Source organism: Panthera leo, chromosome C2 (genome assembly GCF_018350215.1).
Source record: "Panthera leo isolate Ple1 chromosome C2, P.leo_Ple1_pat1.1, whole genome shotgun sequence".
In the NCBI taxonomy this organism is placed as follows: Eukaryota; Metazoa; Chordata; class Mammalia; order Carnivora; family Felidae; genus Panthera; species Panthera leo.
Genome location: NC_056687.1, coordinates 11766618 through 11779629, shown reverse-complemented (window position 1 = coordinate 11779629; position 13012 = coordinate 11766618). Strand labels below are relative to the sequence as shown.

The 13012-nt window shown below is 49.4% G+C and overlaps 1 protein-coding gene and 1 long non-coding RNA gene across 2 annotated transcripts in view; one reads left to right on the top strand and one right to left on the bottom strand.

The window, feature by feature from the left end:
• IFNGR2 (interferon gamma receptor 2) overlaps nt 1-13012 on the top strand; it is a 28449-nt gene extending 15437 nt beyond the window's left edge. The window contains exons 3-7 of the mRNA XM_042954683.1: nt 308-513; nt 5198-5343; nt 9172-9331; nt 9724-9881; nt 12337-13012. Coding sequence (XP_042810617.1) covers nt 308-513; nt 5198-5343; nt 9172-9331; nt 9724-9881; nt 12337-12510 — 844 coding nt within the window. The 3' untranslated portion in view covers nt 12511-13012. The remainder of the gene's footprint in view (nt 1-307; nt 514-5197; nt 5344-9171; nt 9332-9723; nt 9882-12336) is intronic.
• LOC122229496 lies at nt 9526-11260 on the bottom strand. The gene is made up of 2 exons (XR_006207003.1): nt 10989-11260; nt 9526-9812 (listed from the first exon to the last, which is right to left on the bottom strand). It is a non-coding gene; the product is annotated as an uncharacterized LOC122229496 (long non-coding RNA).

Sequence of the window (13012 nt, the reverse complement as noted above, 5' to 3'; positions counted from 1 at the left end):
AGCATGAGCAGGGGAGGGGCAGAGAAAGAGGGAGACACAGAATCTGAAGCAGGCCTCAGGCTCTGAGCTGTCAGCCCAGAGCCCGACTCGGGGCTCGAACCCACGAACCGCGAGATCATGACCTGAGCTGCAGTCGGATGCTCAACCGACCGAACCAGCCAGGCGCCCCTGAGTTGTACACTTTGAATGGGTGAATTATATGCTATGGGAATTGTATCTCAGTAAAGCTCCTTTTTAAAAGTCAGCTCTGGCGAGACTGTCGTAGAAGAGCGAATTCTGTGAAGTGAAATCCTCTTTTCCTTTGCAGCCGTAGTAGCAGTACGTGGTATGACCTCAGTGACAAGGTGGAGGTAAACTGTATGAACATCACCACAACAGAGTGTGACTTCACCCCAAAAGGCAACTCAGTCTTTCTGCGACCGGAATTCGACACCTTTTTACGTGTTCGAGCGAAGGTAGACGAGCTGGTCTCTCCGTGGCTGACAGTGCCTTCTTTCCAGTACTGTAGGAATGGTAAGAGAACTTGGCTGTGAAACGTCCTTTATCACTTCCAGGCTTTCTTCACTTTCGTCCTCCCTGAACAGTTTTGGCCCCGTGCACCTCAGTCTTGCTTCTCACCCCACATAGCCAGCAAACAGGTGGATTCATGATGGTCAAGTCCAAGTACTGACCGTGGAGGCCGATGCTAGAGGAGTGTGATTTACCAAACCAGGGGCTGGCAAACTACAGCCCGTAGGCCACGTCCAGCCCACCAGCTTGTGGTTGTAAATTTTATTGGAACAGTTTCACCATCTTTTAATAACGTATGGCCTGCGGATGCCTTCAAGGTACAGCAGTAGAGTTGAATAGTTGCAACGGAGATTATCTGGCCTGCAAAGCCTAAATTTACGCTGGCACTTTACTGAAAAAGCTTGCTGACCTCTGGGCTGGATAGTTGGCTTCACTGATCACTCTTAACTCTTCTGGCACAACTTCCTTTATGTTCAAAAAAGACTTTAATTCAGCCTTGAACAGTGCCTGGCACATAGTGGATATTCAGGAAAGCTTGGTTGAATGATTGAACAAACGTGCTTCCAGAAATTGGAAGGGGGCATAAGAAATGACAGAGAGTAATTTGTACATTTGCTCCTTCCGTGATTCATTTTTCACATGGTCAGCTGTGCCCCGTGTTTCTTCGGTGTTTATGGTTTATGCAGACATAAAGTGTGGAATCCTGATTCAAACAAACTAAACACGTATAAGACCAGTGAGGAAATGTCACCGTCTAGCTATTTGATGATCTGCATAAGCAATTATTGTTAATTTATCTTAGGTATTATAATGGTATTTTATGTTTTTAAAGGTGGGGGCGGTGTCTTTTCTTTTAAAGACACATACTGGAGTATTTACACATGAAATGATGTGATGTTTGAGATTCGTTCACAACAACCCAGAGAGTAGGAGGCTAAGGGCAAGGTGGATGGGCACGCGGGCAACAAAATTGGCCGTGACTTGACAGTTGATCAAAGCTGGGTAATGAGTACATGAGTTTTTGTTGTGAGCTTCGCCTTACTTTCTACATGTTTGAAATGTTCTGAGATAGGAAGCTAAGAAAAAAAAGTCAACCGTTTGTGCTAGATGATGCAGGGACGGAAAAAGAAGACAGTGTGATCCCTGGCAGCTGATCGTCTCCTGTGGACAAGTTATTTGTCCTTGAGTAGAGAACCAGCACACATTTGAGCTGTGAAATGTCACCTAAGTGGGAATTAATTTAAAAGAAGAAAGGAAGGAAAGGAAAGGAAAGGGGAAAAGAAAGGAGAGGAGAGGAGAGGAGAGGAAAGGAAAGGAAAGGGGAAAAGAAAGGAGAAGAGAGGAGAGGAAAGGAAAGGAAAGGAGAGGAAAGGAAAGGGGAAAAGAAAGAGGAGAGGAGAGGAAAGGAAAGGAAAGGGGAAAAGAAAGGAGAGGAGAGGAGAGGAGAGGAGAGGAAAGGAAAGGAAAGGAAAGGGGAAAAGAAAGGAGAGGAGAGGAAAGGACAGGAAAGGAAAGGAAAGCAAAGGAAAGGGAAAGAGAAGAGAGGAGAGGAGAAGAAAGGAAAGGGAAAAAGAAAGGAGAGGAGAGGAAAGGAAAGGGGAAAAGGAAAGAGAGGAGAGGAAAGGAGAGGAAAGGAAAGGGAAAGAGAGGAGAGGAGAGGAAAGGAAGGGAAAGGGGGAAAGAAAGAGGAAAGGAAAGGGGAAAAGAAAGGAGAGGAGAGGAGAAGAAAGGAAAGGAAAGGAAAGGAAAGGAAAGGAAAGGAAAGGAAAGGAAAGGAAAAAAAGAAAGGAGAGGAGAGGAAAGGAAAAGAAAGGACAGGAAAGGGGAAAAGGAAGGAAAGGGAGGGAGGGAGGGAGGGAAAGTGGTGGTTACTGGGCACACCCAGGAGAGGAATGGGACTAGAAGCAAGCCCCATCCTGAAAGTCTTTGGTCCATCTCTGCTCTCTGTCCTTCGAGACTGAGCTGGGGAGCAGTGCCCCCAGGTGATTACCAGCTGGGTTGTCATCCTCTGCCCGTCGCTTATAAAGACCAAGGCAGTTGGGTCCTAGGGGCCCCATCGCTGTGTCCAGCACTCATGCTCTGGGGATAGAGAACCAACAGGAAGATGCTTTCCCAAGCGTTTGGCGGGGGAAGAGGAGCTGGCTGCAGGGGGCAGGCTGTAGCCTCACGCAGACCTAGGTTCAGATCGCGGCTCTACCGCTTACTCGCTGCGACTCTGGGCGAGGACAGTCACCCCCAGGCTTCCGTTTCCCCCTCTGGGAACCGCCTTCTGTGCTTGGCCACACGGATCTGTGGGGACACATGTGAAGTCCACGTGGCCTGGTTTACAGTCAGAACTTAGTGCATGGAAATTGTATCCACAGTTACCCACGGATAACAGACTTCCTTCCATGTGCCGAGACAAGGCAGATTGTGTCCCCCTCAAGAGACAGGTGTCTCAGGTTGGTGCCAGATTCCAGACCCAGGACTCTCAGAAGGGTACGTCTCTCAGCGCTGACCTTCCAGCGGATTACGTGACTGGTCGCGACTGGCGCCCTTGCTTCCAGGCCCACTTCCCATGTGTGAGTCACAGAAGAGTCTAGAGAATACACGCCCCACGGAGGTGAGAGGCGTGCAGCAGGCGGCCGGGGCCTGCAGGTCAGTGTCTCTCGTGCTCCAGCCGCTTGGCTGCGAAAGGGAAGCTTGACAGAGTAAATGCCAGCGTCTGTGAGCGTCTGTGGACCTTGATCTCCACCCTCTGAGGTCAGAGGGCCTGGGTGCAAACCCTGCAGGGACCAGTTACTTTTGCACAGAGAAGGGCAGCTAAACCAGGTGCCTAAGCCTCACCAACCTGGGAGAGCCCAGGGAAGAGCACAGAAGCAGAAGAGAAATCCTCCCCCACTGTGAGGAGCACAGTACTGTACACAGTGACACGATCGATCGTCTGCAGGTATAAACGGTGTGTGTGGAAACAGGCCTCTTAAGAACTCACGCGGCCTTGGGGCGCCTGGGTGGCTCCATCGGTTAAGCCTCCGACTTCAGCTCAGGTCATGATCTCACAGTCCGTGAGTTCGAGCCCCACGTCAGGCTCTGTGCTGACCGCTCGGAGCCTGGAGCCTGCTTCGGATTCTGTGTCTCCCTCTCTCTCTGCTCCTCCCCGACTCGTGCTCTGTCTCTCTCTGTCTCTCAAAAATGAATAAACATTAAAAAAAAAAAAAAAAACCTAAAAAAAAAAAGAATTCATGCAGCCCAACTTCTCTGGTTAATTACATGCTTTAAGTGCCGACTTGAGAAACGTTGTAACTTTTAATGCATAGCACTTGGTGAGTCATAGTCCTCCACCGTCCTGGGAACTAAAAGCAAATCTGTAACAAGTAGACTTACTATGGTACTAGTTCTCTGCTACACTGGTTCCCTGTTACTATATATCGTTTAAATGTTTTTTAACATTTATTTATTTTTGAGAGAGACAGTGTGAGCAGGGGAGGGGCAGAGACAGAGGGAGACATGGAATCAGAAGAGGCTCCCGGCTCTGAGCTGTCGGCACAGAGCCCCACACGGGGCTCGAACTCACAAACCGCGAGATCATGTCCTGAGCCGAAGTTGGACGCTCAACCCACTGAGCCACCCAGGCGCCCCTCCCTGTTAACTATATTTGAACATAGTGTTACAATAAGCGAAGGGACCTGCATTCAAAGGTTTGGAAATGGCACTCTTGTTCATTTGTAAAGAAACTGTAAAAATGTGTATTAAGTACATATACGAAGTAGATAGGTAGTAGATAAGGACTAACAAAACCCCTTCCTCCTCTGCGTGAAAATCTGACCTTTGGGTAACCTTCCAGCGGCTTCTCTGGAACGTGGAGAAAGGTGGCATGTCGGCCGTGTTCCTTGGCATCACCTATGTCAACATGAGCCCTGACCGATAAACTGCATCTCCCTGGGGACCGTCCCCAATACCTCTTAGGAAGCCATGTCTGGGGCCGAGTGCAGCGATGTTTGTAACTGCGCGTGTCCCTTGTGGGGACTCTGGAAACTCTCCCCGCAGAGCTACTGTAAGAGATACTGGCTCTTGGGGCTTAACCCAGGAGGTTCCTGTACTTGCCTGTCGCGGGTCTCTCTTTGCACGGAAGCTGTGTCCTTGGGGGGACCAAAGACACCGGCTCTGGGCCTCCAGGTAGATGGCTGCAAAGGACCCCTCCCTCCACTGAAGACAGGAAGCCCCCGGTGCTACCCTGTGGCCCTGCTGGGCTTCCTACCCCGTAGCCGTCCAAGTAAAGCCCAGAGCAGTCTCCGGTAGTCTTATGTGCCTGGATGCGATCTCATTGCATTTATAAATACACGTATGTGTGTGTTTACACACTATATGTATATATACAATTATGTATTTTTAATTTTTTTTAATGTTTCTTTATTTTTGAGATGAGAGAGACACAGAGCACAAGCAGGGGAGGGGCAGAGAGAGAGAGGGAAACACAGAACCCGAAGCAGGCTCCAGGCTCCGAGCTGCCAGCACAGAGCCAGACTCGGGACTCGAACATGTCAACCGTGAGATCATGACCTGAGCCAAAGTCGGACATTCAACTGACTGAGCCACCCAGGCGCCCCTAAAATCATATATTGTGTGATTTATAAAACATACATATATATGCATGTATGTGTATATGTTTACGTATATTTTTTTGCCTTTGTTTGTCATTCTATTTCAGTTACCGTCGGGCCTCCCGAAAACATTTGGGTGACGCCAGGAGAAGGCTCCCTTATCATCAGGCTCTCCTCTCCCTTTGACGTCCGTGCCTTCTCGGCCACTTTTTTGTATTATGTCCATTACTGGGAAAAGGCAGGAATCCAACAGGCAAGAGCATTTTTATACCTTGTTTTTAATTTTCTTTCCTTTGGACTTCCTGATACAGCGAAAGAAAGTAGACTTTAGAATGGATGGGGAGGGGGGCGCCTGGGTGGCTCAGTCGTTTGAGCGTCTCTTGATTTCGGCTCAGGTCATGGTCCCGGGGCCGTGGGCTCGAGACCTGCATTGGAGCGTGGAGCCTGCTTGAAATTCTCTCTCTTTCACTGTGCCCCCGCCCCTGTTCGCGCACGCTCTCTCCCTCTCTGTAATAAAAAATAATAATAATAAATGGACAAGGGGGGCAGAGCGTCCCAGCACTGCCTTCGAGTCTGAGCCCTGAACCAGCTTTAATCCTTCTCCTCTAGACGCGTGGCTTCTGCCACCCGTGCGAGGCTTCCCTTCTACCAGGTGGATCTGAAGGGCCCCTCTCTTCCTGACAGCATGCTGTTCCTGTTGTCTGGGGCGCTCACGGTGCTTTGTGGCACCGTAAAGCTCAGAGAAGGTTCTAGAGGGCCTGTTTCTCTGACAAGGAATTCACTACAGTCTGCAAGGTCATATAAAGTCCTCCGGTTTGAATGATTTGCAAAGGCGACATATGTGACCAGGTGAAAAGTCTTCTGGGAGGAGAGGGAGAGTTCTAGGGAGAACGATGGAGGGTGTGAGAAGGCTTGGGGTCTGGAGACCTGCAAGTTGCCAGGGTCTGTCAGAAATGCAGGCCGTGTGAGGAGGGGCCGTGGCAGGCAGTGCACCTGACAAAGGTGGGTCGGACCAGCACAGCCTGGTCAGCCCTCCATGGTACGAAGAAACACGATGGCCTTAGCTCGTCGGCAGTGCCTGGCTATCCAAGCTGCATATCATGAGGTTTTATTATCTGGGTAGACTTCATGGTTTCCTAAATTCAGCATTATCACTTTGCTTTGTTTTCCAGTTTTATTGGGGTGTAATTGACACCCATAACTGTGTAAGTTTAAGCAGCATAATGACTTACATATTGTGAAACAATTATAGCATTTTACTTATTTATTTTTAAAATGTAATTTTGAGAGAGTGAGAGTGAGAGAGAGAGAGAGCACGTACGAATGAGGGAGGGACAGAGAGAGAAGGAGACGCAGAATCGGAAGCAGGCTCCAGGCTCGGAGCTGTCGGCACAGAGCCCGACATGGGGCTCGAACCCACAAACCGTGAGATCATGACCTGAGCCGAGGCCGGACGCTCAGCCGACTGAGCCACCCGGGCGCCTCAATTATAGTGTTTTATGATAAGAGCTTGTGTTTATCAAGGGCTTTCTTTGTGTTGGGCACTGGGCCAGACATTTTAGCTATATCATCTCATTTAATCTCCATACCAAGCTGTGTCACAGAGAAGGCAACCAAGTGGTTAAGTAACTCGCTCAAGGTCAGCAGCTGATAGCTAGCACATCAGTGCAGAGACGTTCTGGCCCCAGGGCCCATGCTCTGCAGTTATTATCTGACGTAGTTTACAAATTATTGCTTTCTCCTCATTTCTTTATGGGGAGTCTAGAAACATGGAAGAAGGCAAAACCCACTGACGAGTAGACTCTTATCATGTGGGAGAAGAGGAAATAATCATTTCCCCAAATCAGAGGTCAAAGTCTGATCAACTGGAATAGAGAAGGCCTGGAAGATTCCAGAAGGGATTTCCCTGTTCCCTTATCAACTGGAGCAGCTATACTTTGACCTTCTGTGAACAAAAGATTCTAGGGTTCAAATAATTCTGACCAGCACCTAGATTTGCTTGAAGGACCCATGGGACTTGGCATATAGTTGTATTCATGGCTATGGCATATTACAACAGGACACAAAGCAAAATCAGCAAAAGGGAGAGGTACGTGGGCCAAAGTCCAGAGGATTCCAGACACAAGCTTCCAAGAATTCCCCTCCCGAAAGACCCACCCAGACCACAATTACTCCAATGACAAGCTATGGCAACATGTGTAATGCAGTCTAGTAGAGAATCTTATCAGAGGCTCAGTGCCCAGGGCTTTTATTGGCTATATAGACCTCTTCTCCCTAGCACATATCAAAATTACAGACTCCTAGAAGGAGAGCAGGTGTTCAGCATAAAAAAACAGTGTAGGTACGATAAGCTGCTAATGTTAGCGAATGGCGGGGACACTCCCAGATTCCAAGCTCCCAGATGCCAGAGATAGTTAGTTACCCTTGCAAGCAGGCCTCCCAAGCACAGCAGTCTCGGTCTCTGTCGTCTGTGATTCTAAATTTTAGAAATGCCAACTGGCAGCTGAAATCATCCCAAAAAGAAGTTCGTCCTTAAAATTGCTCTATGTCACATCATGAGTGAAAATTTTTCTCCTCTGCCCTGGCAGTCTATCACCATTAAACAGAAGAAAAAAAGAAATCATCTATGATCCTACAGTTCATAAGTAATGTGATGACTATATTTTTCAAAATAAGATTTTCTATACACTATTGAATAATTGCCTTTCTTCAGTCAGTACTACAGCAGGCCTCATCTACACGGCACTGAACGTGTGTAATACCACCATTTCAAATGGCTATAGTGTTTTCTACTATATCTCAAAGTAGGAAAGCAGTCCCTTATAAGAAGTCCTTGGGGAGCCTGGGTGGCTCAGTCGGTTGAGCGTCTGACTTCAGCTCAGGTCATGATCGCACAGCTCGTGAGTTCAAGCCCCACATCTGGCTCTGTGCTGACAGCTCAGAGCCTGGAGCCTTCTTCAGATTCTGTGTCTCTCTCTCTCTCTGCCCCTCCCCTGCTCACACTCTGTCTCTCTCTCAAAAATAAATAAATATTAAAAGAAAAAAATTTTTTAAAAGAAATCCTATATTGCCATTATATATCTTTTCCTTGTTTCCCTGTGGAACAATGTCAACTTTGTCCAAGAGGAGAGTGAGAAGCCACTGATTAGAGGGACCCAGGTGGGGAGTTAGCGAGGCCCGAGGAAGGCAGTAGTAGGGATGTGGGGAGGAGACAGAATCCTCAAGAATCTGGGATCCCGCCGGTTCCTGATTACATGAGTAAACACACTGGGCATTTAAGCAATTTTATTTTATTTTATTCTATTCTATTCTATTCTATTCTATTCTATTCTATTCTATTCTATTATTTTAGAGAGAAAGAGAGAAAGGTGGGGGGCAGAGAGAGAGGCAGAAAGCAGGCTGTATACCCCGTGCAGAGCCCAACTTGGAGCTCGATCCAATGACCCTGAAATCATGACCTGAGCCGAAGTCGATCAGAAGCTCACCTGATGGAACCACCCAGGTGCCCCCCATTTAAGCAGCTTTAAAGGAGAAAATTTCATCCCAGAAATTGGGATTTGCTAAATTCCAGTGGCCGACCCTGCGTTGTTATAGTGGGCCCCCTCCAAGGCCTGAGAGCCAGAAACACAGCTCTGAAGCCACCAGCATCTTCCTTCACACAGCTGACCGGTTTTCACATATAAAGTTTGTCGCCTGCAAGCCAGTGACTCTTTAAAAACAGAATCTCTTGGGGTGCCTGGGTGGCTCCGTCAGTTAAGCATCAGACTCGTAGTTTTGGCTCAGGTCATGATCTCAAGGTTCATGAGTTCAAGCCCTGCACTGGGCTGTGCACTGACCGTGCGGAGCCTGCTTGGGATTCTCTCTCTCTCTCTCTCTCTCTCTCTCTCTCTCTGCCCCTCCCCTGCGCATGCTCTCTCTCAAAATAAACCTTAAAAAAAATTAACAAAACAAAACAGGATCTCTTTATTCTTTGGTTATTGTGTTCGCTGTGAATTTGGGGGAACATTGGAAAAGCTAGAAGTGCTCCCGCTGCATCTGTTTGGGTCATTTACATACGTGCTTCTTGGTGTTTTTGACATAGGTTAAAGGCCCTTTCAGGAGCACCTCCATCGTGTTGAATGACTTGAAACCCTTAAGAGAATACTGTTTACAAATCAAAGCGCAACTGGTTTGTGAAAAAGGAAACATCTCTAGACCCGGACACTTAAGCAACGTATCTTGCTACAAAACAGCGATGGATGGTAACATACCTTCTTAGGTCCTTTCTGACCTGGGCAAAGAATACTCCTCAAGTAGTGAAACCAGGGGTGGCTTGTTAGGCCAAGGGTCAAGGGTGGTAGGGGTGGGGAGACCCGGAGAGAAGGGGCAAGACGCGAACCCGGAAGTGTAGGCAACACAGGTTCATGCTGAGATCTACCGTAATAACAGCACCAGGCGGCTAACGCTGCTTTATTTTAGGATTGCCTTTCCTAGCTAGTCATCTAAGCATGTGAGGCTGGGCGGGGGAGGGGCAGCGTCGGCCCGATTCTACCAGGAAACGACCTGTCTCTAAGCGGTTGGCAGGTGAGAAATTACCGACGTTTGTACCACGGGTGGGACGGGCCTCTTGTTTACTTCCGCGTCATCTTTTTAGCCGCCACAAAACTCCAGCAAATCATCGTGATTGCTGTGGGACTCTTTCTGTTCCTGTCGATGCTGGCGGGGGCCTGTTTCTTCCTGGTCCTGAAATACAGAGGCCTGGTGAAATACTGGTTTCACTCTCCACCGAGCATCCCGTTACAAATAGAAGAGGTACGTGCGCACACATCCAGTGGGTGACATGTCGGCACTCCGCGGCCCCCTGGTAACACGTAAGAGGTCAGCGGCGGACAAAGCCACGGGCACGGAGGTTTGAATTAAAAGTGGTGCAGGGTTATTTGCACGCCCACGTTCCCGGCATGATTCACCACAGCCAAACGGGGGAGGCAACCTAAGCTCCCGTCGGTGGAGGAGCAGATAAACGAAATGTGGTACGTCCATCCAATGGAATATTATGCAGCCGTAAACAGGGAGGCAATTCTGCCGCATGCTGCAACGTGGGTGAACCCTGACGATGGTACGCCAGGTGAAATAGACCGGTCACAGAAAAGACCAACACTGTTTGATTCCACTTAACATGAGGTACTTAGAGGGAGACTGAAAGTAGAGTGGTGGTGGCCAGGGTCTGGGTGGGGAGGGGAAAGTGGGGAGTTAGAGTTTAATAGGTGCAGAGTTTTCGTTTCGCAAAGTAAAAACAAGTGGTGAGGGTTGTACGACAGGGTGAATGTATTTTATACCAGTGAGCTGTATACATAAAAAAATAGCTAAGATGTAAATCCTATGTGACATGTATTTTACCACAATTTAAAACCATTTTTTTTTTTTTTTTAATGGCATGAGGTTGGCGGCAAAGGTGGTCTGGCCCAGCGTGGCCAAGGGTGGCCTGTAGCAGCACATCAGACCTGTGCCTTTTGGAGGAAGCCCCCAAGAGGCCTGGAAGAGGGTAGAGAGGCAGTGAAGACAGGGATCGAGAGCGCAGGCTGTGGGGCAGATGTGCGCACTTGGGAGGAGTCTAGAGAAAAAGCACCCGGGGCTGTGCAGACAGAACTTGGCGCACCAAGAGCTCACTGGATGTTACTAGTGTTTTGAAAGGCCTGAGGAAGAAGAGCGGACTGGTTCTCATGAGAGGCCGATTTCATGCACAGTCCGACCACCCACCCCCACCTCCGGGGCTCCGCAAGGGGGCCGAGCCCTCCAAGAACACTAGGGGGACATGCTTAGGGGCAGAAGCAAGCTGATGGAAGACTATTGAAAGATGTTTGCTTCTGGAGGTTTCTTCGTAGGAAACGTGGGGTCAAGGTACTGGAAACAGAAGCTTACTGTGTCACATCTAGAAGGAATAGGTATCAGATAAGGTCCAAGTGTGTAGAGAAACAGCAGGGCTTCTAGAAGGAGCTGTAGTCCCTTGTTGGCCTTCATCTGTCACGAGGTATTTAAAGTACACAGACATGGTACGAACTACATGTTATGTTCCCTACGAGACCCTCCATACAGATGTTGCATGATTCCACTTACTTGAGGCATCTAGAATACTCCACCTCATAGAAGCTGGAATAGAACGGTGGTTGCCAGGGGCTGGGGGTGGGGGGGGGGGGGGGGTGGGCACAGGGAGTCGCTGTTCGGTGTGCAGAGTTCCAGTCAGGCAAGTGAGTTCTGGAGATCTGTACATCATCCTGCCTGTAATTAGTACCGTATTATACACTTAAAGATTTGTCAAGAGGGCAGAACTCATCTTGAGTGTTGTTATAACACCCACACCCCCCCCCCCCCACACACACACCCAGCGTTTTCCCCTGGTTAATAGTTTCACAAAATAACAGCTCTCAGTGGGCCTCAGAATCTTCCCTGCATTCGTGGGTCTCTCGCAGCCGAGCAAACAGCACCACCCCGTGTGAAGTTGTCCCTTTGGGGCGTGGATCCCAAACAGAGAGGCTTTCAGTTTACTTTCCTGGGAAAGTGTGAAAAACCTCTGTCAAAGGGCACTGACGTTCCACGAGAAGAACGAGCCAGGTTTCACTTATATTTGGGGGGGGGGGGGTCTCACAAGTGCGCGTGATGCGTTGACGTTCCTCTCGCCCTTCGTCAGCTCTCGGCTCACCGGATGTTCCGGTGTCTCTGTCGCTCAGCAGTAAGGCCAAGGCTCAGCCTAGAACAGAGGCGGGAGGGAGGGGGGCAAGTGGGCCGCCATGAAACAGCTCTGCGCCTTGAGGCCCCCACCGCCTCACCCCTGCCCGGGAGGCCGCACTGACCGTCCTGCGGCACGCCTGGCTTCCTGGCTGTGAGCTGGAAGTGACCGGCAGGGGCGGGGGCTGAGGAAGAACACTGGCGCATTTCCCCCCTTTTCCCCACCACCTCCTCCTTCGCGGGGAAGTTAAATTCCAGAGACATTTCAGGGAGAACCGTCCCCAAGGCTGCACTGAGTGCAGCAAGTCTGAGCTTGCCTTTCCCGAGCTACGCCATGACCTCGGTGGGCCCACACATTCGCGTTCGGGTTAGCAATGGCGTGAGGGGTGAGGGCTGCTCTCATTTTAGAAGCTGTTTCCGTGGTGGTCAGAATAGGAAGTCCTACCTGGGGTAGATAGGACTGCGCCAAGTAAATGTGAAGTCGAAAGTCCGGTGTTTCGAACTGACAAACTAATTACAATGCTGCTTTATCAACCTTTTCAAGTATTTAAAGGACCCGGCTCAGCCTATCTTGGAGGCCCTGGACAAGGACAGCTCGCCAAAGGATGATGCCTGGGACTCTGTGTCCGTTGTTTCGTTTCCAGAGAAGGAGCAAGAAGATGTTCTCCACAGTACTTTGCACCAAAGCCCCGGTCCGGTCCAGCAGCCTGTGGGATGAGGGCTCTGAGCCGACGAAGCAGCTGATGTTCGCGTCGCGACTTCACAGAGCCCAGCACTCCATATTCCCGTCCCGCCAAGGCCGCCGGTGCCTGGGAAGATGCCATGGGTCTCGTAGGGGAGACAAGTTTGTTTTTTGTTTCTAGAGTTTTCTAATCATACAAGTTTCTAGAATGATTCTACAGAGATAGCCCAGAATAATTAAGATTTCTCTTAAACACTAAAAGGACACATAATTGTTAGCAAAATGGCTCTGGTACGCCTCTGAGGTTTCGTTCGTCGGCAGCGAGGACGCCGGGTCCTCTCCTTGACTCGGGCGGGTGGGCTGCAGCCCCTGGGGCAGGTCATGTAACCTGTCCCAGGCTGTCCCAACGAGGGACATCGAGTGACCCTTCGCCATAGCCAGTCTCCTGCCTTAAAATGTGATTAGCCCTGTAAATATTTTCCTGGTAATTTAAGCCTTTTTTTTTTTTTCAAGCTAGGAATAAAAGACTTCAACTTTT